Raw genomic sequence first — 27,985 nt, 5'->3', positions numbered from 1 at the left:
TCCCCCTCCGCCGCCGGCTGGAGATCTGATTCCTGATCCCCGATTGCTTGGTCCTCCTCGGTCCCGCCATGGGAGCCTGAGCGCCCTGCAGTTCCCCCGGCCCCCTGCCCCCGGGGCCTCGAGGGGGAAAGAGGCGAGTGGTCTGGGACGGAGCCGGGGTGAACGACCTCAGGAGCCCCCCTCAACAACCCCCATCGGCCGCGCTGCCGGTCCTGGAGCGCGGAGTTCGGAGCGACCCGGTGCGCTGCGGATACAAAGGCGCGGAGCGGAGCGGGGCGTGCGCCCAGTCCAGCCGACTGTTCGCAGCGGCGGGTGAGTGGCGGGCCGCGGGGGCGCGGGCAAAGTTTGCAAAAAAAGAAAAAAAGAAAGAAAGAAAGCAGCAGAAAGAAAGGAGATCATGCAAAAGATCAGGGAGCGCCCGGCCCTGGAGAAAGCGGGGTGGCTTCTGGGGGAAGGGGGGCTTGAGGCAACCCCCTTCCGGTCTGTTCTCTACTGCCCAGCGGAGTACCCCCAACTTTGGGGAGGGGAAAGGGTGCGTGGGGAAGGGGCGGAGCCCAGGCCTTAAGAGCCGGGGACTTTCCTGGGCTGGGGGCCCGGGTCGGTCGCTTGAACGATCCTCAGGGAGCCCATTGAAGCTGGGGTTTGGGAAGCGTGTGTTGGAGGTGGTGGGAGAGGCCATGGAAGGATCGGAGGTTGGAGGTATTGGAAGCTAAAGGTATGTAGGGCTGCGTATACACCTTTGAAGTGTCGGGAGGGAAGGGGCAGGTTCATGAACTCTGTGTACATGGTGTGGAGTGGATCCCTGAGAGATGGCCCTGGACAGCAGTGTGTGTGTGTGTGTGTGTGTGTGTGTGTGTGTGTAAGAGAGAGAGAGAGAGAGAGAGAGAGAGAGAGAGAGAGAGAGAGAGAGAGAGCGCCAAGGATGGGACTTGCAGCGATACCGGGGAATGTGTGTCGGGGTGGGTTGTGGGAAACGACATCATCTCTCCCTCGTCCTATTTACTCATCGAAGGTCTTGGACACTGCGTTAGTGAGTTTTAAAGGGTTGGTTGGGGGATCAGTATGCATGATTCTTTGTTTTTGTGTGTGTGTGCACGCCTTGACGTGCTGCGTGTTCCTGCAGGTGGGCCCTGGGTTGTAGATGGTTCTCTCTCTCTCTCTCTCTCTCTCTCTCTCTCTCTCTCTCTCTGTGTGTGTGTGTGTGTGTGTGTGTGTGTGAGAGAGAGAGAGAGAGAGAGAGAGAGAGAGAGAGAGCTGGCCACATATCTGTTGTGTGTTTGGTATGTATTTGTGTGTATACTCTAGGGAAGGGGTGTGTATCTGTGTATGTGTTGAGAGAGGGGCTTATAGGAAAGAGGTGGGTGGGTATTAGAGAAGATGGGTTTATAAGAGCAGAATGGGTGGTATATGTAGATAGTTGTGTGTGCACCGGTGTGGTGGGAATGTGTGTGTGTGTGTGAATCTGTGCTCTCGTGAGTAACCTGTACTGATGGGTAGATGTCAATGTGTGTGATGTCAATGTGTGTGCCTGCCTTTGCTAGGGTGTGTATTTTTGAGTATGTATTGGGGGTACCTCTTGTCTCTGCAGGCAGATTTTCCTGGCCGAAAGCCCACAGGGAAGGCTGTGCAGGATTTGAATGGCTCTGCCTAGATTCAAGGGTAGTGTCTTGAGGATCTGAGACCCTCATGGGGATCGTGCATTTGGGGGGTAGTGAGCTTTATGAGGTGGTGCATATTTGGGAAGGTAGACTTTTCTGGAAGATGGCGTGTATTGTGAGGGAGTGGGGAATAGGCTCAGGAGAGGTGGAGGGGCTCTGTAGTCCTAAAGGAATTTTGGGGTTCAGTGAGTCAAGGACACAAATAAGAGTAGCGACCTTCCCCACTGTTCTAGGCTGGGCTCTAGTGTTCTTTGAGGCCACATGCATGGCTTCTCTGCCCCAGTTCCTTCTCTGAGGCCGCAGCTCTCTTGGAAAGCTGTCTTGAAGGTGACTACTTCAGAGCCCTCCAACTCTGCCCTACCTTTAGGATCCGGAGACGTGTGTGTGTGTGTGTGTGTGTGTGTGTGTGTGTGTGTGTGTGCTGGGGGGTGAGAAGAAGCATGCACACAGCATGAGACCTGGTAGGGAGGTGCAGGGTTGAGAAAGTGACATGGGGTGCTTCTCTGGGAGTTTCTGCAGGTGTCCGAGTAGTGTGTCCTGTAGTTTCTTGATGAGAAGCCTTCCTTGTGTGTGTACATGTGTGTACATGTTTGTGTGTGCACATATGTGTGAATGTGTGAGTTCATATGTACACGTGTGCTTGTGTTTGTGTTTCTGTGTGAATGTGTCTGTGTGTGAGTTCGTGTGTATGTGTGCTTATGTTCGTGTGTGTGTGTGTGTGTGTTGGCGCTGAGTGTGCCAGGGGCCAGATTGTACACATTGTGGGAAAGGTCTGCCTTCATCATTATGAGTCAGAGACCATGAGGGGAACATCTCTTTTCTGAGGAGTAGCAGCGGCTACCTCCTTTCTTTCTCTCTTTGCTCTTGTTCATTCTCCTTTGGGGTGAAAGGAAGACCGGGGTGATCATCTCCTCTGGGACCCAAGTCTTGTTCCCAGCTGCACGTTCTCAACCATTTCCCACTTGCTGCCAGAGGTTAGTTAGGCGGGGACACCGGTTTTAAGACAGGGGCCCATTAGAGTCCCTGGGTAATTGCAACTGGAATGTTGGTCTCTAATGGGCATGTGCAGTTGGAATGTTCCATCTTTAGCCCTCAGAGCTCCCTACCCTTCATAAAGCCTTTGGAAAGAGTGGAGAGGTTTAGAAAATGTTGGACTAGGAAGAGGAGCAGGCTAGGAAAGGATTAGATGTCCCCTTCCCCACCCCACTGCTCCATTCCTTCAAATCAGACACCAATCAGATGGTTTTCCCCAAACCTGCAAAGTGCTTATGTCTAAGACAAGTGCCTGACTTTTTGGCATGCCTCATTTGCTCAGTTTATGCTCACCACCAGTAGGAGTTGCCTTCCAAGCAGGAGGAACTGTGGTTAGACAATAGGAAGTGCCATTTCAGAAAGTACTTCCAGACTGGAAACCAGTGGCCACATTGGCCCCTCCTTCTCTATTGTCTTGGTCCTGCTTTTTACTTTCTCTAATTCCTACAGGGCTGCCTTCCTTTCTCTTCCTATGCTCCCTCACCTTCTTGTAGGACTTGAGGAGAGAGATCCCCTTTCCCTGGCCCTTCGTTCCTTCTGAGCTTTAGGGACTCTGGTTTTCTCTTTTACTGGCTCCCACACTGTGAGACAAAAGGAAGAGTCAGACAGTTTCACTTAGTCTAAGAGCCATGTGACCGGATGCATGTAATTAAGTTCCATTCCTTAGCCGCCTAGGTGTTCTAAGACGCCATCCTCCAAGGCCGCCCTGAACCCATCCACAAGGAATTCCAAGTACCCCTCCTGGTACTGTGACCTCTCTCCTGTTGACAATTTGCTCTTAACTTCTAGCTTTTCCTAATTCTGTGACCTCAGACAAAACAGAGAAGTTTTGTAAAGCCTCACCTGTTTGTTACATGGCTTGATGATAAGCCCCACCGCTTAGGTTCATGAGGACCAAGTGAAATAACCTGGGAAGAGTATGTTCCTCAGTGCCAGGCACAGGGAAAATGACTTAGTACGTCCTGGCTGGCATGGCTTGAATTTTAATCCATGGCTGTAGTAAGCAATGGAGGTCCGGGCAGTGAGGCAGGGGAGTGAGCTAGCTTGCTTTGTGCTCTCCTCTGGCGGATCACAGTCAGTGCGGTCCACTTTCTGCTAGGTGTTGTGAGAAGCACGGGGGATGGAAGGGTGAAGAAGACACTGTTCACAGGGGAAGCATGCTTGAACACGTCGATCCCCGTAAGCCCCTGAGTGCCGGATGGAGGTGTATTCTGGAGGCCCTTACAGCATAGAGTTTGGTTCTGAGGTGGAGTATTGGGCAAGGTTCCTGAAGGAGATGTGTTGGCCGCTGGAATTTTAGAAGTTAACATGAAATGAACATTAAAGAGAGTGGAGTTTTGTGCACACACACAATACTCTGCAGCCATTTCTGTTGAGTTGTGGGACATTTTTGCTAGTCCTGAAGGAACTGCATGCACACTAAGTTCCCAATGCCCTCTTGTTCAGTTCTTGGCCACCCCTAACCTGCATTCTGTTTCTGTGGAGTTACCTGCTCTGGCTATTTCCTCCAAATTTCATCATTTATGTCTGGATTCCTCCACTCAACATGTTTGAAAGGCTTAGTCATGTGGCAGCATGTATGTACATTGCTCCTTTTTATGGCTTAGTAATATTCTACTACACACATATTTCTTAGAAGACCCCATTTATCTCTCACTATCCTCTATCATCTACCTATCTACCTATCTACTATCTACCTACCATCTATCTATCTATCTATCTATCTATCTATCTATCTATCTATCTATCTATCTATCTATCTATCTATCTCTCTGCAAAGTCTTGCTTTTTATCTTTGCTGACCTGGAACTCGTAGAGATCTGCTTGCCTCTCTGCCTCAGTCCTGTGCCATCACGCCTGGCCCCTAGCAGTCTTTCAAGGAAAGAAAGACGGAGAGACCTGAGGAGGGCTTGCTGGTAGAGGCTGGTAGAGGCTGAGCATGAGCAGGAAGGAGTGGGGGGTTTGGTCCTGCTGGATCTTGAAGTACGAAGTGAGGATTTGGTCTCAGTTTCCCTAGCTATAAAACAAAATTAACGATCCCCTTTCCTTCCTGTCTGTGGTGTTTGTTGGTAGAAGTGGCTGCATCAGGGAGAGAGACTGGGATGATAGTCTGTCTCTTCTCAGATCTTTTTTTTTTTTAACCTACTGTTTCCTCCTCTCTCCTCGAAGCTCCCACCTGTGCCCTGTGCGCTTCTACTCTCGTCCCTGTGCGAATTCGTCTTCCTGCTTTGCCTCCAATCAATTTCCTCCCTCTCTGAGTTGACCCGAAGCCTCTCGCCCTCTGCAGGTGGGTAGTCCTGTGCTGCGTGTGATTTGATAGCAGAGATGTGACAGGCTCTATTGTGTTTGGTCTTCGACAGCGACAGCCGTTTGTCACTTTCTCAACGGTGACCTGGGCAGAACTTTTCATCTCTTTTATTCCCCCTTCTGCGTGGTGCAGAGTGGGAGGCAGAGGCTTCTGTGGTGGGGCCCTTTGGAAATGAGCTGTTGCATTGCCAGTCTGATGCCCCTGGCAAGGTTGGTAATTACAGACAAGACAGCTGGGGATGGGCTTGGGAGAAGCAAGCTTGGAATCAGCAGCACTGGGGCTATCCTGGTAATCAGGGTGGGGCCCTGAGAGGGGCGAGTAGGCAGTAGCTGGGGGGCTGGGGTGGGGCAAGGAGCCTTGGGGTCTCCTTCCTCTTCCCATTGATGAGTAGCTAGGGTGAGAGACTGGAGAAGAGGGGCAAGACATTGGATCCCAGGCCTGACCTCACTGAAGAAGAGGGAGGAGCAGAAGAGAGAAGCTGGAGACCCAAGAGCTCCCAAGGAAATGGATCACTGTAGGATTAGTTCTGGCTGAGGCCCATGTTGGGGAAGAACCACCTCTGCATCCTCCTTATTCTGAGTGGAATCTATTTTTTATAATGAGGTTAGAGGAAAAGAAGTCGAAGGATTGACTATCCGGTACCTAAAAGAGCTGGGAAACAAACCTTTCACTGAGCATCAATTTTTAATCTATCATCTATAGGTCTAGCTACCTTCTGTTTTTTTGAAACAGGGTCTCACTCACTGTGTGGCCCTGACTGGCCTGAAACTTTCTTTGTAGACCACATTGGCCTCAAACTCACATAGGTCTGCCTGCCTTTGCCTCTGAAGTGCCTGGATCACAAAAACATGTGACTGTCATACCTGGCCTGATGGAGCATCTTGTATATTACAGCTTCTTTGACTTACCAGATACATTATATGGAAAACTGTTGTCCCCATTTTACAGCCAGGAAAATAAGCATAGAGAAGGCAAGGAAGTCTTTAAGATGGTGTAGCCCCTAAAGGCTAGGTTTGATCTCTGTAATTTCTGTGCTCTTTGGTCTTCCCTTTCCCAAAGTGCTCTTGTCATGTCTGCACTGTCATCCCAATTTTATCTGATTGCTCCTTCTTGGCTTTAATCTTGAACGTGACTAATTCCTCTTCCGCCTTAGAAAGCTAACTCGAGTCCATATAGCCTGATGAGTAGAGACACCTTCTAAGGATGAGAACCAGATGGGGCCTTATTGGAGAAAGCCAGGCTTTCCTGGGGGTGGGCACCTCATTGTCTAAGCCATGGCAGGACTCCTGTTGGAGCTGAAGCTCTTCCCTTCTGTGTGGAGCAGGCGCTCAGCCAAGGGAATAAGCTTCGCTACCGTAGCTCATGGAGTCTTGTGTGGAGGGGGATCTTGCCATCCTCGTCATAGGATTTTCTCACAGTCGTTACTGTAGTCCCTCAAGTTCTGCTCTCACTGGCGCCTGGCTCCCTCCGCCTGGATGGAAGACAAGAGGGGGTTTGTGAATGGGGGCTCTAGCTTTTTAGGATAAGCGGAGGAGGTCAGGCAGAAACAGGTGCTGAGCCTGACGCGTGATGTGGTAACTCAGAAAACAGCCAAGTGTGAACAGAAACACATATTTTGTCACCTGCTCTACTCCAGGAATGGAAGTGGCAGATATAAGGATGGGGGAGTTGATCATCTTCAGAAAGAGCGAGAATCTGAATCTCGGGTGAGGGAGGTGGGTGTTGTCAGGAGGGCGGAGGCTGGTTGGAACTCAGACCTTTCGGCCTGCTCAGTATTCCTCGATATGAGTGGCCCTGGGCTGAGGTGGGTGGAGGAGGTTTTATGGAGAAGCCCAGGCCTACCCGCCCCCCAACACACACACTGTGTCTCACACCTTGAGGCTCACTCTACTGCTTCCCCATACAATCCGGCCTTCACCCACAGTGTCCCATATGTCTCTTCCCCCACACTCCTTCCCCACGTCTCAGCGCTCCTGGTCGACATTGCCAGCCTGAGGTTGGCTGACTTCCCCTTCCTAAATAACTCTTCCTGCCTTGAGGCAGGGGCTGAGTGAACAGGCGTCGAGGTCCCTTGGGGTCAGGGACAGTTGAGGCCTCCTTAGGATAGCTTCAAGATGGCATTTAGTATGACCGTGTATGGGGGAAGTGGGCCTGTGGGTCAGCACAGCTCACCTCCTTCCTCTTATCCTTCCGTTTTTCCTCCTTAGTCTGTCCACACCTCACCTGGCATGTGGGGAGGGGCCTCTTTTGCCACAACCTGGGAGGCAGCAGCTCAAAACCCAGTGGGTGGTGAAAATTAAGTAGGACATCCTGGCATTTCAGTCCCGGTTGCCTCCGTACAAGTTCTGTGTCCTCTCTCTCTCCCTACAGCCTCAACCTGGGAAAGATGCCCAAGGGAATGTTCACCCCTCAACATCCTGCTCGAGATTGACCAGGGATGAGTCTAGGAGAAACTAGAGAATGGGATGCTATGGGCTGTGCGTGTGTTTGTATGACTGCATGCGTGTGTGTGTGTGTGTGTGTGTGTGTGTGTGTGCTGGATTGGGGGTAGGGACTCTGAGAGCCGGGTGGGGGTAGGGGTGCCAGAGAGAGCAGAACAGGTCTCTACAGAACCTGCCTAGCCAGGGTGGGTGGAGCTGGGTGGGGCAGGCAGGAACCATTCCAGGTTTCAGAAGGGGAACTAGAATGTATGCGCGTGTGTATATGTGTCGGTGTTTCGTGTCTGGGTTTGGAGGGTATCCTCCACGCTGATCTGCTTTACATCGAGGGAAATTACAGAAGGTGGAAAGGGGCGTGGCTCTGCTTTCTAGCACCTTCCTTCCTAGTTAGTATCTGGTACCCTGGCAAGAGCCCATCTGTGGGCTCTTCCCTGCTACTCTGCCCCTCCCCTGCGAGGGGAAGGCTCCTGCCCCCTCCCTGGGGCTGTGAGGATGATGAGCTCATGTCTGGCCCTCCTAGGAGAGTGCTTGGTTAGCAGTACGGGGGTGGGGCACCTGGTGCCAGCTCCTGGGCACCTGGTCTTGTAGCCTTCCCACTGGGCCCCCTGAGATCCAGCTGCCTTCTTGGCCTCTTGGGTCACTAGAGTCACTGGGTCTATTCTGACTACTTAAAAGAGTGAGTCGGGAGCCCATTTTTAGGCTGAGGGTGGTCCTCACCCATTCTGTGCCTTGGTTCTTTCTGTGATGGGAAGGACCTGGCATGAGCCTCTTGGAATGGGAGGCTTGCCCATGTCCAAGGCCGGATGCGGAGGAATGAAGGTGTGCTGATGTTCTTTGGAGCCGTGGCTGGTTACGTAGGGATTCTTTGCTATTGGGTTTAGGCCTGCCTGACCTCTGATCGTTTTTACTGGTGGGAAGGCTCAAGGCAGGAGTCAGCAAATCTTCCCCTTCCCTCAGATTCTTCTAGTGTTGTCTGTTGAAAGGGCAAGAGGGAGGCTCGCAGAAGAATCTGATTGCTCTTCAAGAGAAATTTTCCCAGCAATAAGAGGCCAGAATGGGCTGTCATGGAAGCAGTGAGCACTGGCCAGCCATTTCCTTCCCTTCACTGGGCCTTACTGTAAAACTTGGTTGGTTTTAGGGCTCCGAGTTACCATTCAGCTAATGCTTGCAGTAGCTGAAAGAATTGGGTGGGTCAGTTCACTGTCTCCCGGTGTAGGAGAGACGAGGAGAGGGAGTAGAGATCCGAGTTAGGTGTCTGTATTTTCACCCACATCAAAAGCCTTGAGTCTCTACTGACAGGGCCACCTGTTTGGATGCATCTCAGACATCCAAGGGATAGTGTGGTAAAGACCAAAGGAACCTCTAAACCTTCTCTCTGCCTCTTGATGATGAGCTTTATGACTAGGTGCTCCGCTTCCGGCCAGATAGCTAATCAGTAAACCCCCACTCCCAAAGTAGGTACTCAGCAGTTGTGAGAGCTACCTAGGAGTCCCTCACCTCTCTACGGGCTGTGGTTCAGAAGTGGGGCCAGGCCAGATACAGGACGACCGTGACTCTTGTGTAGGAATCAGAAGGCTGTAATGGGCAAGCTCCCACAGATGGATGCCACTCCAGGAGACCTCCTGGTCCCTGGCTGGGAAGGGGGAATGTGCTCTCCTAGAGACAGACTCCTGTCTAAGCAGCACTTTTAGCTTCTCCTCCTACTTTCCTCTCCTCAGGAACAGGTACCTCCGCCCTGCAGGCCTGCTACTTCCAACCCTGTCATACGGGTATAGACGAAGAACGCCGCTTCTGAGGTGTGCATTGGGCATCTGTCCCTTCCCTACCTTTCTCTGGCTGAGTCACCCAGGCCCTCAGATTCTCCCCAGATGTGTCCTCGTTGTGTTTTGCCTCATGTCCCCATGCTGGGTCTAAGGCCGGGGCTACTGCAGTGGCAGAAGGAGGTGGTGACCATAGGCTCCCATGCCTGGTTGTTGTCCTGAGCACCTGCCACATGTGGGGTGCCTGTGTGTGTGTGCACGTGTGCGCACATGCAGAACACTCGATTGACACTCAGCTGTTCCTGCCAGTGGCGAATGAGGAAGGCTCATTTTGTCCTGGTCTGTATTTACCTGGCACCCATATCTACCCACGTACCATGTACCCCAGGGCCCTCTTGCCAAGTTTTCAGTTTATTTTTTTTTTCTAGAGGCCTCCAATTGTTTTTTGAAGAAACCCGATCCCAAGCTTAGACAAAAGCTGGGACTGCCAGAGGAGAAACCCCATTCTCTCCCCCTCTGTCTCATTCTCCCACCTCTATAACCTTTCTCGCTTTGGATGCTGGGTATGGGTTCCAGGACCTGGCTGCCATCACCTAGGCAACAGGGGGCTTTGGTTGCTATGGTGATCAATGTGGGAGAAGCTGGGCAGCCGGGACAAAAGCCCCCACATTCCCCTCAGCCCTCCCCCCCCAATTCCCTTGGGGTGATACTGAGACACATTCCATTAATTTTATTTCTGAAAGGCCTTTGGAGGGGAGAAGGGTCTCCTTTTTGTGTGGGGCTCTCTTTGCTCTCTCCCTCTCCTCTTTGGCCTCCTTTTAACCCCAGATAATCCATGGCTGGTTTGAGTAGGGGACAAGGTGCCTGTGTTTGTGTCTTGAGGAGTGTGTGGGGGGGGTGAGTTGAAAAACAGTGGGGCATATTCCCTTTTTACAGCCTCCCACCCTCTGCCCCTTAGCTGGTGCAGCTCTCTGCCCTGTGCCAAGTCCAGACTTCTCTCCTGTCTTTTCATCGCTCTGACATTTCTACTTGTTGATCTCATCCACTGATCCCCTCCCCCACCTTGTTTCCTGGGAACACTGCCCACCCGGGAGACCCTCCAAACCTGATCCTTGAGACCGATTAAGTGTGGGGGGGGTGGATCTTCTGCCCATCTTTTTGCCTACCTTTCATCCCTTCCCAATGCTGCGATTAGCTAGCTCCCTTGGGTACCCAAAGGGACAGCAGGCAAAGGCTTCAGAAGTGGTCCTTTGTGGCCCCTGTGTTTGGTAGTTGACGGAGGAGCACTTTTTATTGCATTTTGGGGAGCCCTCTGTATTCCAGGGCTTCGGGGTTTGTCTTTTGCTAGTGAGGAAGGAAGTGGATCCAGGCTAAGTAACTCAGAACAAAGACTTGGGAGATGGCTGGCACCCTGTCTGGCTTGACATTTATCTGTAGGGGAAACAGTGGCTTCACCTCACATCTGGGTGTGTTTGAAGTAGTGGATCTGGTTGGGATGTGTGTGTGCGCGCGCGAGTTCTTTATTTAGTCGTACAATTTATTTATACCACCATCTTCCCTAGTTTCAGAGGAAGTGGTTGGGGACTGGAGTTTGAGAGCTTATTAATTGCTTAACTATTGGTAGCTGTACAGCGTATGAAAGCACTCCTTTCATCCCCGTGTTCCTTGCTGCTACCCCATGAAGGAGGTATCATCACCTCATTTTACCCAAGGGCTCACCGGGCCACTAGCACAAAAGGGTTAGTAACTTGCCCACAGCTAAGACAGCTCAGCAATGGGAGAGGGAGCCTTTAAAGCCAGGTCTTTGTGTAAATCCAGGCTCTTTCTGCTGTTGGCTCTGGCAGACAGAGTGCAGGTATTTGGGGATGGGGATGGCGAAGGAGAGGGCTCTAGTGTCTGTCTGGATCTAATCCATGGCATTTCTTTGTCCTTTTATTTCACCCCCCTTCCCTCAATCTGCTGGTTTCAGAGCCTCCTGGCAAAGTTCAGTGTTTAAGAGGAGAACTAGAAAGAATAGGTGGGAACCACATCAAAAAGTGGTGTGGCCGCGACTGTCTGAGCCACATGGAGGAGTAAACCAGTAGAGTGGGTCCCCAGGGGAGGGGCGGAGAAATCCAACATGTGATTTGCAGACGGAGGGATGAGCATCGGACGGGCCCTGTTTATGGTTCTGTTTAGAGAGGTTCAGGTTCGGGCTGAATTATATTTGTCCCAAAGTATGTCTCTATCGCATAGTGCTTTGATGTGGGGTATTGATATCACTGGCTCATGGATCGCTTCCATAGGCGGAGAAATGAATAGATTTCACACTGATGCTTATCTCTCTGCAGTGGCAGTTTCCCTGACAGTCAGACAAGTGTGTTCGTTGACTAGGTGGGTATCGGTTACTTGCCCTGTACCCACAGGAGGAGAGATGTCTGCGAATATGTATGACTTAATCTGCACCTTCGCTTGTTGGTGATTTAAAGTGGTTGGAAAAAAGGTAACTCCACAAAGCAAGTCTGTTTCAGTGTGTAAGACAGTGGGCTTCTCAGTGGTGTTGGACCTGGTTGTGTTTATTCCTCCCTGGAAGTCCACTTGTCTTATTGGTCGCCCGAGATTACATTCTACTGACCTCTGGACTCTCCTTTTAAACCTCTATGCTGGACACCCTCCCTTCCATTTCTTGCATCTAATTATGAAGTTTTCTCCTGAGCTCAGTGCAGTGTCTCTGCCTGTGGCCCCTACATCCAGCTCAGACTCCAGTTCCTTGGATGCCAAACTGTCCAGTTCCTCATAGGCATGACCTTCAATGCGTGGGGCATAGTCCTTAGAGCCCTTCTGTTCACACATAATTCTTCAGAAACACTGTCCCCCAACCATGTCTTCTAATAATCTGCCTTACCAGAGTCTCAGCACCTTCTCCCTTGCTCAGGCTAGGTTTATTTATTTATTTATTTATTTTTATTTTGGTTGTGTTTTACTTATTTTATGTGCTTTATTAGGTGTTTTTGTTGCTCCTCACCCCCTCAGCCAGACTTTCACCAGGTCTGGTTGGTTCTGGGAGTCCATTTCTTTCCTCCTTCTTGGTTCTGGTGGCCAAGTCTTCCTGCCGTGGACCCTCCTCACTGATCTCTCCATTTCTGCTGCTTCTTCTTTCCAACCCAAATCTGTACAGCAAAATAGTCTCCTGATAACCTTGGAATAAAACCCGACCTCTTCACTTGCCGCCTGCTGCTTCTGTCTTCCTCTCTTGTCCTCAGCTGTGTTGGTGGCTGTGCCTTAAATTCACAAGCGCTTTCTTGACTTGACCTTCCCTGGTGTGGTGTCACTTCTTCCCTTCCTGGAACTTTTTCTTCCTTTCTTCAGCTTCCATTTAAGTGTTGTTTTCCAATGTTTCCAGACACTCAGTTTAAAGCATCTCCGTGGGGCTGGAAATGTAGCTAGCTCAGTGGTAGAATGCCTGCTTAGAACACAGGGTTCGGTACTTGACACCTTTGCCTGTTGTCGGCTAAGCTCCACCACACTGACGTGGCTGCTTGTATTTATTGGCTTAGTTGCTTAGCGTACATCTTCCCCCAAACTATAAACTCAGAGTCAGTTACTACTCCACAGTACCCAGGGCATAGCAAAGTATATAGTTCAAAGTAGGTGTGTTAGAGAGGTTTGCTCAATCACTGAGTGAAGACGGGAAGTTCTCAGGGCAGGGTGATGGCTTAAGTTAGTGTTGGCAGCATCAGTGGAGAAGATGGCCCTAGTTGCTAGAGGAGCTGGGACTTCTGTGAGAGCTGGGGCTGGGCTCTGAAGGATGGGTGGTGCTTAGAGATTCGGGGAGGAGATACCGTCCTCTGCTGCAGAGTTGTGCGGTGTAGAGAAGGGAGGCTGCCCACCAGCCCAAAGTGGAGATAGATTTGGATCTTGCTTGTCCAGAGATTTCAGGTGTTTGGAAGATGCTTCTGTTTGTTTTCTGCTGACAGGCTACATCCTCCATCCACCCATCAATGAGAGAGAGAGAGAGAGAGAGAGAGAGAGAGAGAGAGAGAGAGAGAGAGAGAGAGAGAGAGAGAGAGAGAATGTTTGTGAGTTCGTACATACGTCCATGTGTCTCTAAGTCTCTGTCTTCCTGGCTGAGAATAGGAGAGTACTGCTTTGATTCTTCCCAATGGGGCATCCAAGCTGGATTATTCGGGGTGTCCTTGCCCTGGGAGCCGGTGCCAGTATTTCCCCCAGCCCTGAATACTGGGCACACTGTGGGTGAAGGATTTTTCTAGCTGGCGGAGCAGGAGGAGCTGAGCCCATTGAACAGAACAGGAACCAAAAATGAGGTAGTCTCGGGTAGTGTCTGGGCTTACCTGAGCTTCTGGTGACATTTGGGCATGGTTTTCTTTTCTGTCTTCACCCATGGCTTCCCCTAAGCAACTGCTTTATCTCCTCAGTTGTCGCCGCTTGAATTTCTCTGAGATAAGCCCACTCGTCCAGCAAAATAGAGTCCCTCAGGGTGACAGTTGACTTCCTAAAGGTGCCTCTTGGCCTGAAGAAGCCTGTGCTAAAGGAGGTGGCTGTGGGGCCCCCCAAGAGGCCCCAGCCCGCGACCCTGGAGCGCTACAAGGCACGGCGTTCAGACGCCATGGACACCGAGTCCCAGTACTCGGGCTACTCTTACAAGTCGGGCCATTCCCGCAGCTCCAGAAAGCACAGGTGTGTCCGGCTGAATGGTGGGGAGGGCCCGGCTGGTAGAGAGGTGGTGTGTGCTGAGATGGTGGTGGGTGGGCAGGGTAAGGGTCTCCCCTCTTGACCTTTTGTGCCTGTTTCTCCGACTTCCTGCTGCAGGGACCGCCGGGACCGACACCGCTCTAAGAGCCGGGATGGGAGCCGTGGAGATAAATCAGTGACGATCCAGGCTCCAGGAGAGCCCCTGCTGGACAATGAGTCCACGAGGGGAGATGAGCGGGTGAGCATTAGGAGTGAAATGGTTTAGAGCTAACATTTTCTGATCCCTTGAGGGAGTTCGAGGCTCCACTAGGCAAGGGAAGGGCCGAGATAAATATCTGGTCTCCTAGGACAGTTACAGGATCCAGAAGGGTATCTTTTCGTTTGTTTTTCAAGACAAGGCCTCTTTTTGTAACCCAGGCTAGACTTGGACTCATTATGTAGCCCAATCAGGTCTTAGGTTTTCTTTTGTTTTGTTGTTACGGTTGTGAGATAGGGCCTCATAGTGTAGCCCACGCTAGCGTCAAACTCAAAGAGATCCGCCTGCCTCTGCCCCGAGTGCTGGGATTAAAGGTGTGCGCCACTATCCCTGGTCCCCAGACTGGTTTAAAAATGGTACCCTCGTGTCTCTGACTCCCAGATGTCGGGGTTACAGCTGTGCGCTACTATTCCCTTCCTTAGTTTAAGGTTCCAAGGTGGGGCCCTGTTGGAATTCAGGGAATTTTAATGGAAAACTACCCCTCTCAAGCGGTGGAGGGGGTTTAGCTGAGTAAGGAGAAGTGGGCCGCTCCTGTGAGGCTCCGGTTAGTCTGGCAGGCTGGTGCAGGTTGGAGTAGGAGGGCAGCCGTCTTCGTGGGAATACCACAGGTTTCCCTTGAGTCTGAGGATTGCGCCCCCTGCTGTCAGCATATGGAAATAGCATCACCTAGGTCCTAGGTAAAGAGGACAGCCTGAGCAGTTAAGGAAGGTACCTTGGAAAAGAATTCTCCAGGACAGTGGGAACTGCTGTTTCTGTTCTAACTTCTGGCTCATTGCACTCCCTGGGTCGAGAGGACAGTCCTGGAATTGAGGAGCAACAGGGTTTGCAGTGACAGAGGTTGCTTAAATCTTCTTATTCCTGAACTTCCTTCTTGGGAGTATCTTAGGCAATTGAGACTCTTAGCTTTTTTTTTTTCCTCAAAAAGGGGGGGGGCACGGAGGGCAGACCTGTCTGACATTGGAAGCTCATTTCTTTCCGTGATATCAAGGTTCACAGATTTTTGAAGTGATCTTGATCACTCCTGTTGGGGTGGGGTTCCCTAGGCCTTGATCCTTGAGAGGGTAGACAGTGTATCTGGGGTCACCGGGTGAGGGTGTGGTTCCACCCCCACAGCTGACAGTGGCCAGCGCTTCTACTTTCTACATTCAGTTTGGGTTCTTCCCCCCTCCTTGGGAGAGGACATTCCTCAGCCTCTAGTCACTGGCTCTTCTAGGCCACCCCGCTTCACTGCACTGTGTGACTCAGTCCTGTGGCCTTCATCCCCTGGGCTTCAGGTTATGACTCCATATGCCCAGGCTGTCCAGGAAGTGAATTGTGGGTACTGGAGTCCTGGTGTCCTGGGACTTCTTTGGAGGATGGTCTCTAGCCACTGCAAAGAAGCAAATGTGGGCAGATCACACTCTGGAGAGCACCTGAGGCACCCAGCCTGTCCACGGCTTACCTCCACAGACCCAAACCGTAATTGTTCAGATGGCTACCCCATGTAGCCTGGGGTCTCCCATGGTGACCCTGAGTCTGCAGTGTGTTTCCCATATCCTATTTAGATCACTCGCCAGCCGTCTTGTCTCCCTTTATCCCTTGTGGGAACACCGCAGTAGCTGCTCGTGGTTGAAGAATAGATGGCTTTTTCAAAAGATGAGGTCTCCCGTAGCTCAGGCTGGCCTTGAACTTACTAATATAATTGAGGATGGCTTTGACCCGCTGACATTTCTTCCTCCACCTCCCCAAGTGATAGGATTACAGGCATGTAAAAGCCCCTGGCTTTTTTTTTTCTTCCCTCTTTGAGACTGTCTTGATCTGTGGTCCAGGCTAATCTTGAGCTGACACGATCCTCCAGCTTCAATCTCCTGTGCGCTGGGATCATAGTCATGCATTACCTCACTTGACCAGGATAGATGCCTGTTGCTTAGCCTGGCATTGCCACATGGCCTGCACAAGTGGCTTTTGACTTGCCCTTCCCAGGCACTTCCAAGCCCCTGATTTTGGATCCTCAGCCCTCTGAATCTCTGCCCTGAATGTCTGTCTCTGGCTTTTATTGAAATTGTGGACTTCTGTTCCTGGGCATCTTGTTGAAGTGCAGACTGTGGCTTGGTAAATGTGGGGTGGGCCTGTGGTTCTGCGTTTCTCACGTGCTCCCAGGTGACTGCCATACTGCTGGTCCACAGGGTGTTCTGACTAGCAGCCCCTGGGGATCATTTAGTTCAGAGTTCCCAATCTTGGCTGAACATTATAATCATCTCGGGACTGTTTTAAAAAAAGGTTGACAAGCAGATCTCACTTTGCATAATTGGTATGTTTTCCAAGCTCCCCAGGGTGATTCTAATGTGTGCAGCTGGGGTTGGGAACCACTAATTCAGAAGAGCTTTTGCATGTCACCCGCTGCTGGGGGGTCAGCTCGGGAAACTGCCTGTTTTGCCTGGCAAGCCTGCCCCTGGGTCATTGTTACTGTCCCAAGATGTTCCCTTGGCAGTTGTCCTGTGCTCTGTTTTCTGAGGGTCACTGCTGCATACGTGGCGTTTCCCTCCCCAGTCTCTGTGCAGCTCCCCAAGGATTTGGGTTTTATATTGCAATTCCTGCAGCAACAAGATGGGCGCATGGTGGAGCTCAGCATCCTCCGATGACGGTGTATTTGTTGATTCCCCTTCTTTCTGCTGTCTCCTTTCTCCTGTGCGCCCCGTCTTCTCTGCTTATCTTTTCTCCTTCGTCCTCTTCCCGACTGTAGGATGACAACTGGGGAGAGACAACAACGGTGGTCACAGGCACCTCCGAGCACAGTATCTCCCACGATGACCTCACGCGCATCGCCAAGGACATGGAGGACAGTGTGCCGCTGGACTGTTCACGCCACTTGGGCGTGGCAGCAGGGGCCACTCTGGCGCTCCTCTCTTTCCTCACCCCGCTGGCTTTCCTGCTTCTGCCTCCACTACTGTGGCGGGAGGAGCTGGAGCCGTGTGGGACAGCGTGTGAGGGCCTCTTCATCTCCGTGGCCTTCAAGCTGCTCATCTTGCTCTTGGGCAGCTGGGCTCTGTTCTTCCGCCGGCCCAAGGCCTCGTTGCCCCGAGTCTTTGTGTTACGCGCCCTGCTCATGGTGCTCGTCTTTCTGCTTGTTATCTCCTACTGGCTCTTCTACGGCGTGCGTATCTTGGATGCGCGGGAGCGCAGCTACCAGGGCGTGGTTCAGTTTGCTGTTTCGCTAGTGGACGCCCTACTCTTCGTGCACTACCTGGCTGTAGTTCTGCTGGAGTTGCGCCAACTCCAGCCCCAGTTCACGCTTAAGGTCGTGCGGTCGACGGACGGGGCCAGCCGCTTCTACAATGTCGGCCATCTCAGGTACGGGTGCGTGGCAGTAGGTGGGACAATGCTTAGGACAAAGATGAGACCTGAAAGGGCTTGAAGGGAGGGGGAGGGTGTGGTGGTGGGAACAGTAAGTGATGGATGGAAGGGGCTGGATGGAAGGGAGCGTGCACACAGTAAGAGATCAGCGATATTTTCAACCTGATGGCAAAGTCATATGGAGACTCGTGGGCAAGATGCCTGTGGGAGTTGTGAACTGTGAGGGATAGGCAGTTCAAAATCAGGAGCCTTGGGGGAGGATGGACCAAAGGAGAGAGAGATATGGGATACCAACAGAAGGTTTCTAACCTTTTCTTGGAGGCACAGCTTCCTGAAAGTAGTCAGCGAGATGAACTGGTCAGAGGATGGGCTGCCTGAGGGAGGGATAGAAAGTAACCTCCTACCAGGCTTATGGGCAGGATGTCTCCCTCCCTCCCCCTGGCTGTGCGGAGCATCAGTGACACCTCCCAGGTTCTGTCAGTAACCTTGGGAGAATGTTGGAGGGGGATGAGGAGACCTCTGACTGGGGCCCATTTTACCCCTGGGCTTCAGCATGGTAGGAAATGTCTTGGGAAAGGTTAGGGGCCTGGTAAGTAGACCCCAGGCTTGAGCCAGGCTTCCTGGAAGCAGCTTGTCCCTGTCATGTGTCCTCTCCAGCCCTGCCGACCTGCCCTGATGTGTCCCTTCCCCTGTGCCCCTTGTCTGTCCCTTTTCCCTCCCCCTCCTGCCGTCTCCCCAACAGCATCCAGCGAGTGGCTGTGTGGATCCTGGAGAAGTATTACCATGACTTCCCTGTCTACAACCCCGCCCTCCTCAACCTGCCCAAGTCCGTCCTGGCCAAGAAAGTGTCTGGCTTCAAGGTGTATTCTCTCGGAGAGGGTGAGCGGCCCTGCTCCTCCGCCCCTCCCGGCCTCTTCCTAAACAGGACTCCAAGCTACTTCCCTTGCCTTTTCCTTTCTCTGGCCTGTGTCCCAGCCCCCTCTGTTCTGTCATTTCCCTTGACTTCAGGTAGCTGGTCTTAGCTGCTGATCCTTTTTATGCTACGGTGTGTCCCCTGGTTTAGCGCCTGTGTCTTCTCATACCCCTGGTCTCTACCCTTCGGCCCTGAGCTGCAAAGTCTCCTGCCTCGGGAGGCATATATGCAGGACTTCTGCCCTTCCAATGCCTTCCTGGTTGCTTTCCTGCAGCTTCTCCCAGAGGTAGCCAGGAGGGCTGGGACTGGGAGGTATTGCTGGGTGGGTGGGGGGGACGAATCCTTTGGATGTGTCAGGCTTTTTCCCAGAGCTCCAGCAAAGTGTGGAGGCTACACTCTTTTTTCCTTTGTTTTTTTTTTGACCATCTCCTCCATCCTGCTCCTGTGCAGAAAACAGCACCAATAACTCCACTGGCCAGTCAAGGGCTGTGATTGCGGCAGCGGCGCGGAGGCGGGACAACAGCCACAATGAGTACTACTACGAGGAAGCCGAGCACGAGCGCAGAGTGCGGAAGCGCAGGGCCAGGTGGGTCCTGGCCGTGAGTTCAGGGCCTGGCGAGTGCCCGAAGGAGGGAAGAGCCAGGAGGATGGGGAGGGCGAGCCTCTGGGATGGACTGGGGAGAGGGAGCATAAGAGGCCCCTAGACCTGCTGGAGGTAGAGCAGTGATGATACAGGTTTGTGTAGTCATTTTCTAGTGCTTCCGTGACTGATTGCCACAGACTCAGCTGCTGTAAAACAGCACATTTATTATTGCTCTGTTCCGTGGGTCAGCTTCGGGTTTGCTGGACCATCTGCTTTGACCTTGCAGGATAAATCTGTGTGGCTCTCCTGTGAGCCCGGGCTTCTTTTCCAAGTTCCCTGGCTTTTGATGGGATCACTTTCATGTCATGAAACTCCCCACAGGTTCTAGCTTTTTCTAATAGGAGACTGCTCTTTCTGACTTTTGCTGCCTACAGGGAAAAGTGGTTTTCAGGCCTCAATGGATTATTTATTTGTTTGTTTGTCTGTTCATTATTTATTTATTTGTGTGTGTGTGTGTGTGTGTGTGTGTGTGTGTGTGTGTATTTATGTGTGCATGCGTGTGGAGGCCAGAGGACAGTCTGGGCTATTGTTCCTCAGGTGTCATCCACTTTGTGTTTTGAGATGGTCTCTTCCTTGCTTTGGAGCTCACCAAGTAGGCTAGACCAAGCTGGCTGGCTTCCAGATGCCAGGGATCTGCTGGTCTTTGTTTCCCTGATGTTGAGATTCAAAGTATAGGATATCGACTTTGAGTTTTTTGTTTGTTTATTTTGTTGAGACAGGGCCTTGCTATGTAGCCCTGGCTGTCCAGAAGCTCACTGTGTAGCTCAGGCTGGCCCCAAACTCACAGAGATCTGATGATATCTTGCTCTCAAGAGCTGGGATTAAAGACGTGTTCCGCCACGCCTGACCTCATTGGTAAATTCTTAAATGCTGTCTTCACGTCTCCCTTTGTCATAGGAACTTAAATCATGTCTGAAGACTCTTTCTCAGTGCCTGCTGCTACCAGGTTCCACCTGAAGCTTCTAGGATTTCACTGGAGAAGAGAGGAGCAGAAATATAGGACTAGAACATTTACCCTGCCCTCCGCCCACTTCCCATCTCTAGGTTTCAAGGCAGAGAGACGGCCCAATCTTGGTCTTAATGTAGCTTGGTGTCCCCTGGAGAGCAGAGACCACCAGCTCTAATTCTGTGACATTGCCTGTTGTCTTGGAAATGGTGCTTGTTGGAAAGAAACCAGTGAAGGCCCTTTTGCCATTTCCCCTGATTAGGGTCTTGGATATCACGGCTTGCCTGTCCCTCTTGGCACACGGGTTTATTTTCTTCTCCCTGTTACTTTTCTTGTAGCTGGTAGGAAACTCTGGTTCACCTGAAACAAAAATGTCTTTTCTAAAGAAACTTTACCAAGAAACGTAGGGAGGCATAAGGATGTACAGAAAGGAGACCTGCAGACAAAGGCATGTACTAGCCCAGAGTTCCATCCTGAGCTTATGGAGGGTCCCCAGGTGCCTGGATTCTGGCATCCAGGCCTCACATCCTTTCTTGTCCTGTCACTTCTGGCCATTCCTACTTTCACGTCAAGGGTTTTGTTTCAGTTTTTAGACTTAGTGGGTACGACACGACGCTCCTCGCTGTCCTTGGCTCTTACCACCTGGGGTCATAGTTCCTTCACAGTCTTTCCTCATCTACTTGAGCCTGGCTTGAGGTCCTTAGAATCTGTTTATGTTTTTGTAGAAATGATATGTTGGCCTGTGCGGCTCGGTGCTATTAGTGTTGACTGACTTCTTTGTTTGTGTTTTTGAGATAAAATCATCTTTGTAGCCTTGACTGGCCTGGAACTCATTATGCAGACAGACTGACCTCAAACTCATCCAGGCCCTTTGCTAAACTGACTTTTCTCTTCTTCCTCTGTAATGTGTTTTGAGATTCACCTATGTGTTCTCTGTGTCCCCCTCGTTGCATGTTATTGCTGCACTGTGGTTCATAGAATGCCCCTTGTTGTCTGAGGTTACTGTTCTGCCCGGTTCCCACAGTCGTTAAGTCCCAAAGAAATCACACAGAGGTCTACATTAATCATAAACTGATTGGTCCATTAGCTCAGGCTTCTTATTAACTCATAATTTACATTAGCCCATTATTCTTATCTGTGTTAGCTACATGGCTCAGTACCTTTTTCAGCAGCATAGTCACATCTTGCTTCTTCTGTGTCTGGACAGGACTGCATAGGGAGCTTCCCTCTTCCCAGAATTCTCCTGTTCCCATTGACCTGCCTCTACTTCCTGTCTGGTTGTTCTGCCCATACTTCCTGCCTGGCTACTGGCCAATCAGCATTTATATAAAACATAATTGACAGAATATAGACAGTTGTCGCGCACCAGCCCCTGACTTGCTGTCCAGTGTTAGGATTATAGTTTTCTTCCATCTTGATTGAAGAAGCATCTTTTTAATGTTTCATTTATTTTTAAAAATTAAAAAAAATATTTTAGGGGCTGGATTGATGACTCAGTGATCAAGAGCACTGACTGCTGTTCCAGAGGATCCAGGTTCAGTTCCCAGCACCCACATGGCAGCTCACTGCTGTCTGTAACTCCAGTTCCAGTTCTGGGGATTGAACTCAGGTCATCAGACTTGCCAGCAAGAGCCTTTACTCCTGGCTCTGAAAATGACATTTCTATTCAGCCACAGTAGGACAGGCCGTGCTGACACCTGATTGGGGGGTGGGGGAGAACGAGACAATGGACAGACACTCAAAAAGATTATTTTATGTGTATTAGTGTTTTGCCTGCATGTATGAATACTATGTGTGTGCCTGCTGCCCAGGGAGGTACAAAAAGACATGGGATCCCTTGGACCTGGAGTTACATGCAGCTGAGACCTGTCATGTGAGTGCTAGGAACTGAACCTGGGTCCTATGCAAGAACAACAGGTGTGCTTAACCACCGAGCTGTCCTCTCTAGCCCCTGATTAGTGTTCAGTTTGTATCTCTACTTGCCTGGTGTCCTTCAGGTTTCATATGAATCCTTTACTTCCTTGGTCTGATTTTATTTGAATGTACTTAGTTTTTTGAGATAGAGTCTCACTAAGTAGACCAGCCTGGTCTGGAACCTGTGATTCTTCTGCCTCCGTTTACCAAGTACTGGGATTATAGGAATATGTCATCTTTCCTGGCTCCCTTGCCAGTAATTAAAGAATTACATTTATTTATTTATATGTCTATGTGGCCATGCACACTTCAGAGTTTATATGGAGCTTGGAGGACAATTTTTGCATGTGGGTTTTGTTCTTCCACCATGTAAGTTCAGGGATGGAACTCGGGTGTCAGTCTTGGTGGCAAGTCCCTCTCCCGGCTGAGCTCTCTTACCAGCCTCCTCTTTTATTCATTATTTTAAAGGTTTTACCATTTCCTTCCTTATTTGTAGTGAATTCTTTGTGTATTTTAGATAGCAGTTCTTTGTTGGCTTTAGGCTACTGTAGATGTCCTGTGTTGTGTCTGTATTGTGTCCCCCTACCCCCACTCTGGTCCCAGTCAAGTGTCAGCGCTGCCTGTCCCACTGTGGCTGAATAGAAATAGTATTTCCAGGGCCAGGAGTAAAGGCTCTTGCTGCCAAGCCTGATGATCTGAGTTCAATCTCCAGAATCCATATGTTATATGTTAGAAAGAGAAGGGATTTCTCAAACCTCCACAGAAGACATATGCATGCCTACACACACACACATAAATAACTTTAATAGTAATAATAAATGATGATGATAACGGTAAATAAATAATAATGATGATAATGAGCCATTTCCCTTTACTCATATCTATTAATGTTTTTACATAGTATAGTGTGGTGTGGTATGGAGACTTTTCCTAGGGTACGGTGGGATACTTGGCCTTTTCAGTAACATAGTTCCTAGGTGTCTTTCTGGATTTAATGTCAGGCCTGTTCACTTTAAGTCCCTTGTCTGAGTCCACTGAGTTCTACAACTGTTTCTTGTTGCCTGTGAGAAAAACATCCCCCCCATCTCTTAATCTGCAGGCGCTTGGCTCCAAATGGGCTTCTGTGACTTCAGGGAGAGCAGGGAGGCCTGACCTCGCTCTGACTGCAGCAGTCAGAGCCAATGGGTGGAGGGTGGGACCGCACTGGGCATCTGCTCCAGCTACTGCCTGTCCCCAGGCTTGTGGTGGCTGTGGAGGAGGCCTTCACTCATATTAAGCGGCTGCAGGAAGAGGAGCAGAAGAACCCCAGGGAGGTGATGGATCCCCGGGAAGCAGCCCAAGCCATCTTTGCGTCCATGGCCCGTGCTATGCAGAAGTACCTCCGGACCACCAAGCAGCAGCCTTACCATACCATGGAGAGCATCCTACAGCACTTGGAGTTCTGCATCACTCACGACATGACACCCAAGGTAGGCCTGCCACCTCGAGCCCTTCCCCTGGGTCCAGCTTCCGGTTCCCTTTGCTCATGGCTACTCTTCCTTCCCTCTTCTTCCCTCTCTTTGTCTCTTCCTTACTTCTTTTCTGTAATCTCTTTTCTTGTCCCCACTCCACCTAGCCTGTCTGTGTGGAGTGGAGGAGGCAAGGGTAGGCTTTTGAACCATTTGGGGGGATGTCAGAGGCCTGTTGCTCCTCTTCATAAGGCTCTGGAATTTCTACATTCCAAGTCTCACCTTTACCCTCCTGACCCTTCGCCCTCCAAGTAAGCTTTCTGCCTGTGCTTACTTTTAGCCATTGCTTGCCTCAACCCAGTTGCCAGCTTCCTAGAATGGCTTTCTCAGAGCCTTCTTTGGTGAGTGGGTGCTTAAGAGGCTGGGGATGTAGCTCAGTGCTAGAGCAGGCCCAAGTTCTTGACTTCAGTTACTAGCACAACACACAGGCACATACACACGCACACACACACAGTCTGTTGCATGTATACCTTTGCTTGGCCCTCTTCTGTCTGTGTGCAGACCTATATGGCGTTAATCATATAAGCTGTATGGAAGGGGAGAAATAAAGAAGGAAGAATGAGGGTCGAGTTGCCCGGGACGCAACCTGGTGCAGGGAACAGAGTGAGTTCTGGTCCTGACTGGAGCACTCTCTCCTCTGCATGCCATCCTCCTCATCTGAATAGTAAGCTTCTCGCAGGCTTTCTTCTGCGCACACATTTGAAGATACTTGTCCATGTGTATAGAATGAGCTCAGAACATCATGGCTGCCTTTGAAAGCTGTGTGGCAGAGGATGAAGGATGGGCGGGTGGGAGAGATGCCCAGGCAGTGTCTTTTCCCCTCCTCAGGCCTTCCTGGAGCGATATCTGGCAGCTGGACCCACCATCCAGTACCACAAGGAACGGTGGCTGGCCAAACAGTGGACATTGGTGAGCGAGGAGCCGGTGACCAATGGGCTTAAGGACGGCATCGTTTTCCTCTTGAAACGCCAGGACTTCAGCCTGGTGGTGAGCACCAAGAAGGTGCCATTCTTCAAACTCTCTGAGGAATTTGTGGATCCCAAGTCCCACAAGTTTGTCATGCGGCTGCAGTCGGAGACCTCTGTGTGACTCTACAGCAGTAGCAGGGCAGGGGGTATGTGGGGGGCTCGGGCAGAGTGGGCGTGGCTTGGGGCTTCGGCCCTGCCACTTTTCTGCTGCCCTACTTCCTCTTGCTCTTGTTTTTGTTTTGTTTTGTTTTTTACTTGAATTAACTTATCCTGTATCTGGTCTCCACCCCTCTTCCTCAGTTTTCCCATGTAAATCTGGAGAGACCACCTTGCTTTAACAATATTTGGGAACCACCCTGCCTCCCCCACAAGTTTGTATCACTCCAGGCTCTGCAGGAAACAGTGCCTCTTACCCTGTTCTTTCCCAAAGTGTCCCCCTGGATGGAAGTCCCTTCTCAAAGGGCGCAGGACCTTCTTGATCTTGATTGTACCTTAACCCTGAGCTTCCACTTAACAAACCTAAGTTCTTAGAGCCCTGCTCTCCAGTGGTCCCTAATAGGATTTCTCTGGGGTGGGGGTGGGGGTGGGGGTGGGGGACAGAGCTTTGACCCCAGAGAGCCATGGTGCCAAACTCTTGCGGGACAGCAGCTAACCCTATTCCCTGTGCCCACTCATAGCCCCGAGTCCCTGGGCAGGGATGGACCTGTGACAAGTCCCAGAGTTAGGATTCTCCCTGCGTGTTAACTTGCTTCCCGCTGTTACAGCTGTACTTTCCTGGTCCACACACAGACAGAACAAGTGGGAAGTCCCACTCAGGAGTCTTCTATGCTATTTCTGACTTGTGGGATCACGTGATCATAGGCAAATTGAGGTGAAAACCTCTTTGACCACTTTACTAGGGCTGTGGGGGAGGTTCGGTATTTCTTTTTTGGGCAACTTCTAAGGGGAAGGGCGGGACAACCCCTTCAAGTTGGAGAGACGCTTGTCACTGGCCCCTTATCCCTCTGAACCACTGACCCTTATCCCTCTGAGCAGTTCTTTTCCACCCTTACCCGTGAAGGATGCGTGTTGACTTCTGTAGGGACTTTATGATATGCAGACCCTGACCAACCCTAAGATGTGGTCTAAGACCATGGCCTAAGACATTTTTCTTTTCTGCACTAGCTACCCCAGTCCTGCTGACTTCCAACTCTAGAGACCTGTGGCCTCATCTCTTCTTAGGGGAGGGCCCAGCAGCTCCTTCTCATCCCCTGCCTTAAGTCCGGTTCTTTGCCTCAGGGGTCTCTTTTCCATGGCCTTCCAGGGTCCCATCCTCTTCTCTCCCTGCCTCGCTTTCTAGGCTCTATATTGGGGTGACGAACCAGGATTCCTGCCTTTTGTAGGTCTTAGCTCCTCACCCCATTTTAACTAACACAGCCTTTGCACCACATCTGAATCTCAGTAATTGAAAGCTCCTTTTGAGCAGGATTCATTAACCCTCTAGTGGATATTTTCAGAGCAAATTTAAGCCCTTAAATCAGACACCTTTAAATTATCTTTTATCACAAGAAAGTAGAAACAGGAAATGTCCACATCCATCCTTCCAGGAGTCCGTGTGGGGGATGGTTCTGATGGCTGGGACGGAGCAGTGCCCCTGGGTCACGTCTCTTAAACAACTCCCAAAGCCCCTGCATAGGCCTTTCACTTCCCTGGAAATTTTGCTGGTGTTTGCCGTCCACTGAGATGAGGTACCCATTGATCTCTATGTGAGGCTGTGGGATCCATAGCCAACCACCCCTTACTGTTCCCACAGGAATGGGCTTTTGGAGCTGACTTAGGCAGGGCCTCAAGGTTAGCCTAGGGCTCTGGTAGAGGTTCCTGGATAGACTCCAGGGAAATAAATCTGTACTTGAGTCATGGGAAGGTATCTTTTCTTTTCTTTTCTTTTCTTTTCTTTTCTTTTCTTTCTTTCTTTCTTTCTTTCTTTCTTTCTTTCTTTCTTTCTTTCTTTCTTTCTTTCTTTCTTTTAAAGCAGGTTTCAGAGGAGTCCTTTTGGGTCACATAAATACCTCACTATCCTGGAAAGCAGGGCCTGGATGGTGATTGGGGATCACTGCCTTTTTGGGCAAGAATGGGGTGTGGTGTTGGTTTGGTTTAAGCAGTGGGTGGGGGTGGGCAGAAGGAAAATATTTGGGGTCTTAGTTGATGCCCTAGGTTAGGGGCGCAGGGGCATTTATTTTAAGAACCTGCCATGTTTTTTAATCACTGTGATATTTTCATTCCTTTTCCCTAAAATGAAAAAGAAAAAAGTCTCTCCGACTCTCTGTCAAAGCACTAAGGGCTGTGACTAAGAATGGTCTAGCGTTTTGGTCCTTTGTGTCAGAACTGTGGTATCTTTGTCTACTTTGGTTATTATGTTTTTTAAAATGTCAGGATGAATTGTCAAGAGTATAGCTCTGTGTGTGTGTGTATGTGTGTGTGTGTGTGTGTGTGTGAGAGAGAGAGAGAGAGAGAGAGAGAGAGAGAGAGAGAGAGAGAGAGAGGTGTGTGTGTATCTGTGTCTTTTGCTTCTCCAGAATAGGAAGTTGTCTTCATGCTGTGAACTGCTATGTGTGGGCGGCTGACTCAGTCCCTCTGAGCAGTTTCCCCCACCAATCTTGTCCCACCACTCACTCGGTTTCTATTCTTCCACTGGAGGAATGTGCCTACCCAGCCCAGCACTATCACCGCAGGGGATGCTGTGCTGGCCTACTTCAGTGCCCTCGCTTCTCCATCTGTGTGGCGTCCTAGCTCATCCTGCTGCACACCTCGGCCTTTGTTTTCATGACCTTGGAGTGCTTACCTCTCTTTCCTCCACGCCAGGACACCGTGCCTAAGTCCTTCACCTACCTCACCACTCTGTCGCTATCCCCATCGGTCCCTTCCTGGTTTCTCCTAAATAAGTGTCTTTGTTCGCTCTGTTTTTATTTTATGTCCTCCCAGTTCTTTCCATCTCTTCCCTTCTGCTTTTGGTCCTAGCCAGCCACAGCATTCCCACTGTAAACCCTGATTTAATAAAGACAAAGAGGCAGGATCCTGGGAGGTCCTCACTCCAAATGTCTGGTTTCCAGGGTTTGTGCTTGCCCTGTTGGTTGGGCCTCGCTCTGCCTTGTCCGTTCCTGGTGTCTGTCAGTCTCTTTTTGCCCCCTCTGTTCTCCTCGTGGGACAACATCTACTGATGGATTCTGTTCTGATGTGTGATTGTTGTAATTTGTTCTTCTGTGTGCAAAAGGAAGGGCCTACTTGAATCTCTTCCAAGTGAGAATGTAATTTAGAATTTTCCATTGTTGGATCTAGATTTTTTATTCCTTTTCTTCCCCCCCTTTTCTTTTTTCTTTCTCTCTCTCTTTCTTTCTTTCCTTTTTTCTTTTCTTTTTCCTTCTTTTTTTTTTTGGTTACAGAGCTGAGATCTTGTGCATGCGTGTAGAAAATTGTAAAATGTAAATTTTTTTTAATATATAAAAAGCTTGTTTTTACAGTTTGCAGTGGATTAAACATTATGGCAATTTTAGGGATTTTTTTTTCTTAAACATAGGAACTAAAACTGTACAAATTTTTTTTATATATAAAAATAAAGACATTTGACTTTTGTGGGGGT

At 50.4% G+C, this 27,985-nt stretch overlaps 1 protein-coding gene across 1 annotated transcript; it reads left to right on the top strand.

Annotated features, from left to right (window-relative positions):
* The first annotated feature begins 12 nt into the window (after positions 1–12).
* Positions 13–27,985, top strand: Vangl2 (VANGL planar cell polarity protein 2). Its single transcript, XM_075989146.1, has 9 exons — positions 13–312; positions 4,860–4,977; positions 13,612–13,873; positions 14,006–14,126; positions 16,867–17,474; positions 18,220–18,356; positions 18,841–18,976; positions 23,131–23,362; positions 24,230–27,985. Exons 3-9 carry the CDS (start codon positions 13,803–13,805, stop codon positions 24,488–24,490), a joined length of 1,566 nt encoding a protein of 521 aa, XP_075845261.1. The 5' UTR covers positions 13–312; positions 4,860–4,977; positions 13,612–13,802; the 3' UTR covers positions 24,491–27,985.

The sequence above is a fragment of the Microtus pennsylvanicus genome, chromosome 10 (genome assembly GCF_037038515.1).
Source record: "Microtus pennsylvanicus isolate mMicPen1 chromosome 10, mMicPen1.hap1, whole genome shotgun sequence".
In the NCBI taxonomy this organism is placed as follows: Eukaryota; Metazoa; Chordata; class Mammalia; order Rodentia; family Cricetidae; genus Microtus; species Microtus pennsylvanicus.
This window is presented reverse-complemented; position numbering and strand designations above follow the sequence as displayed.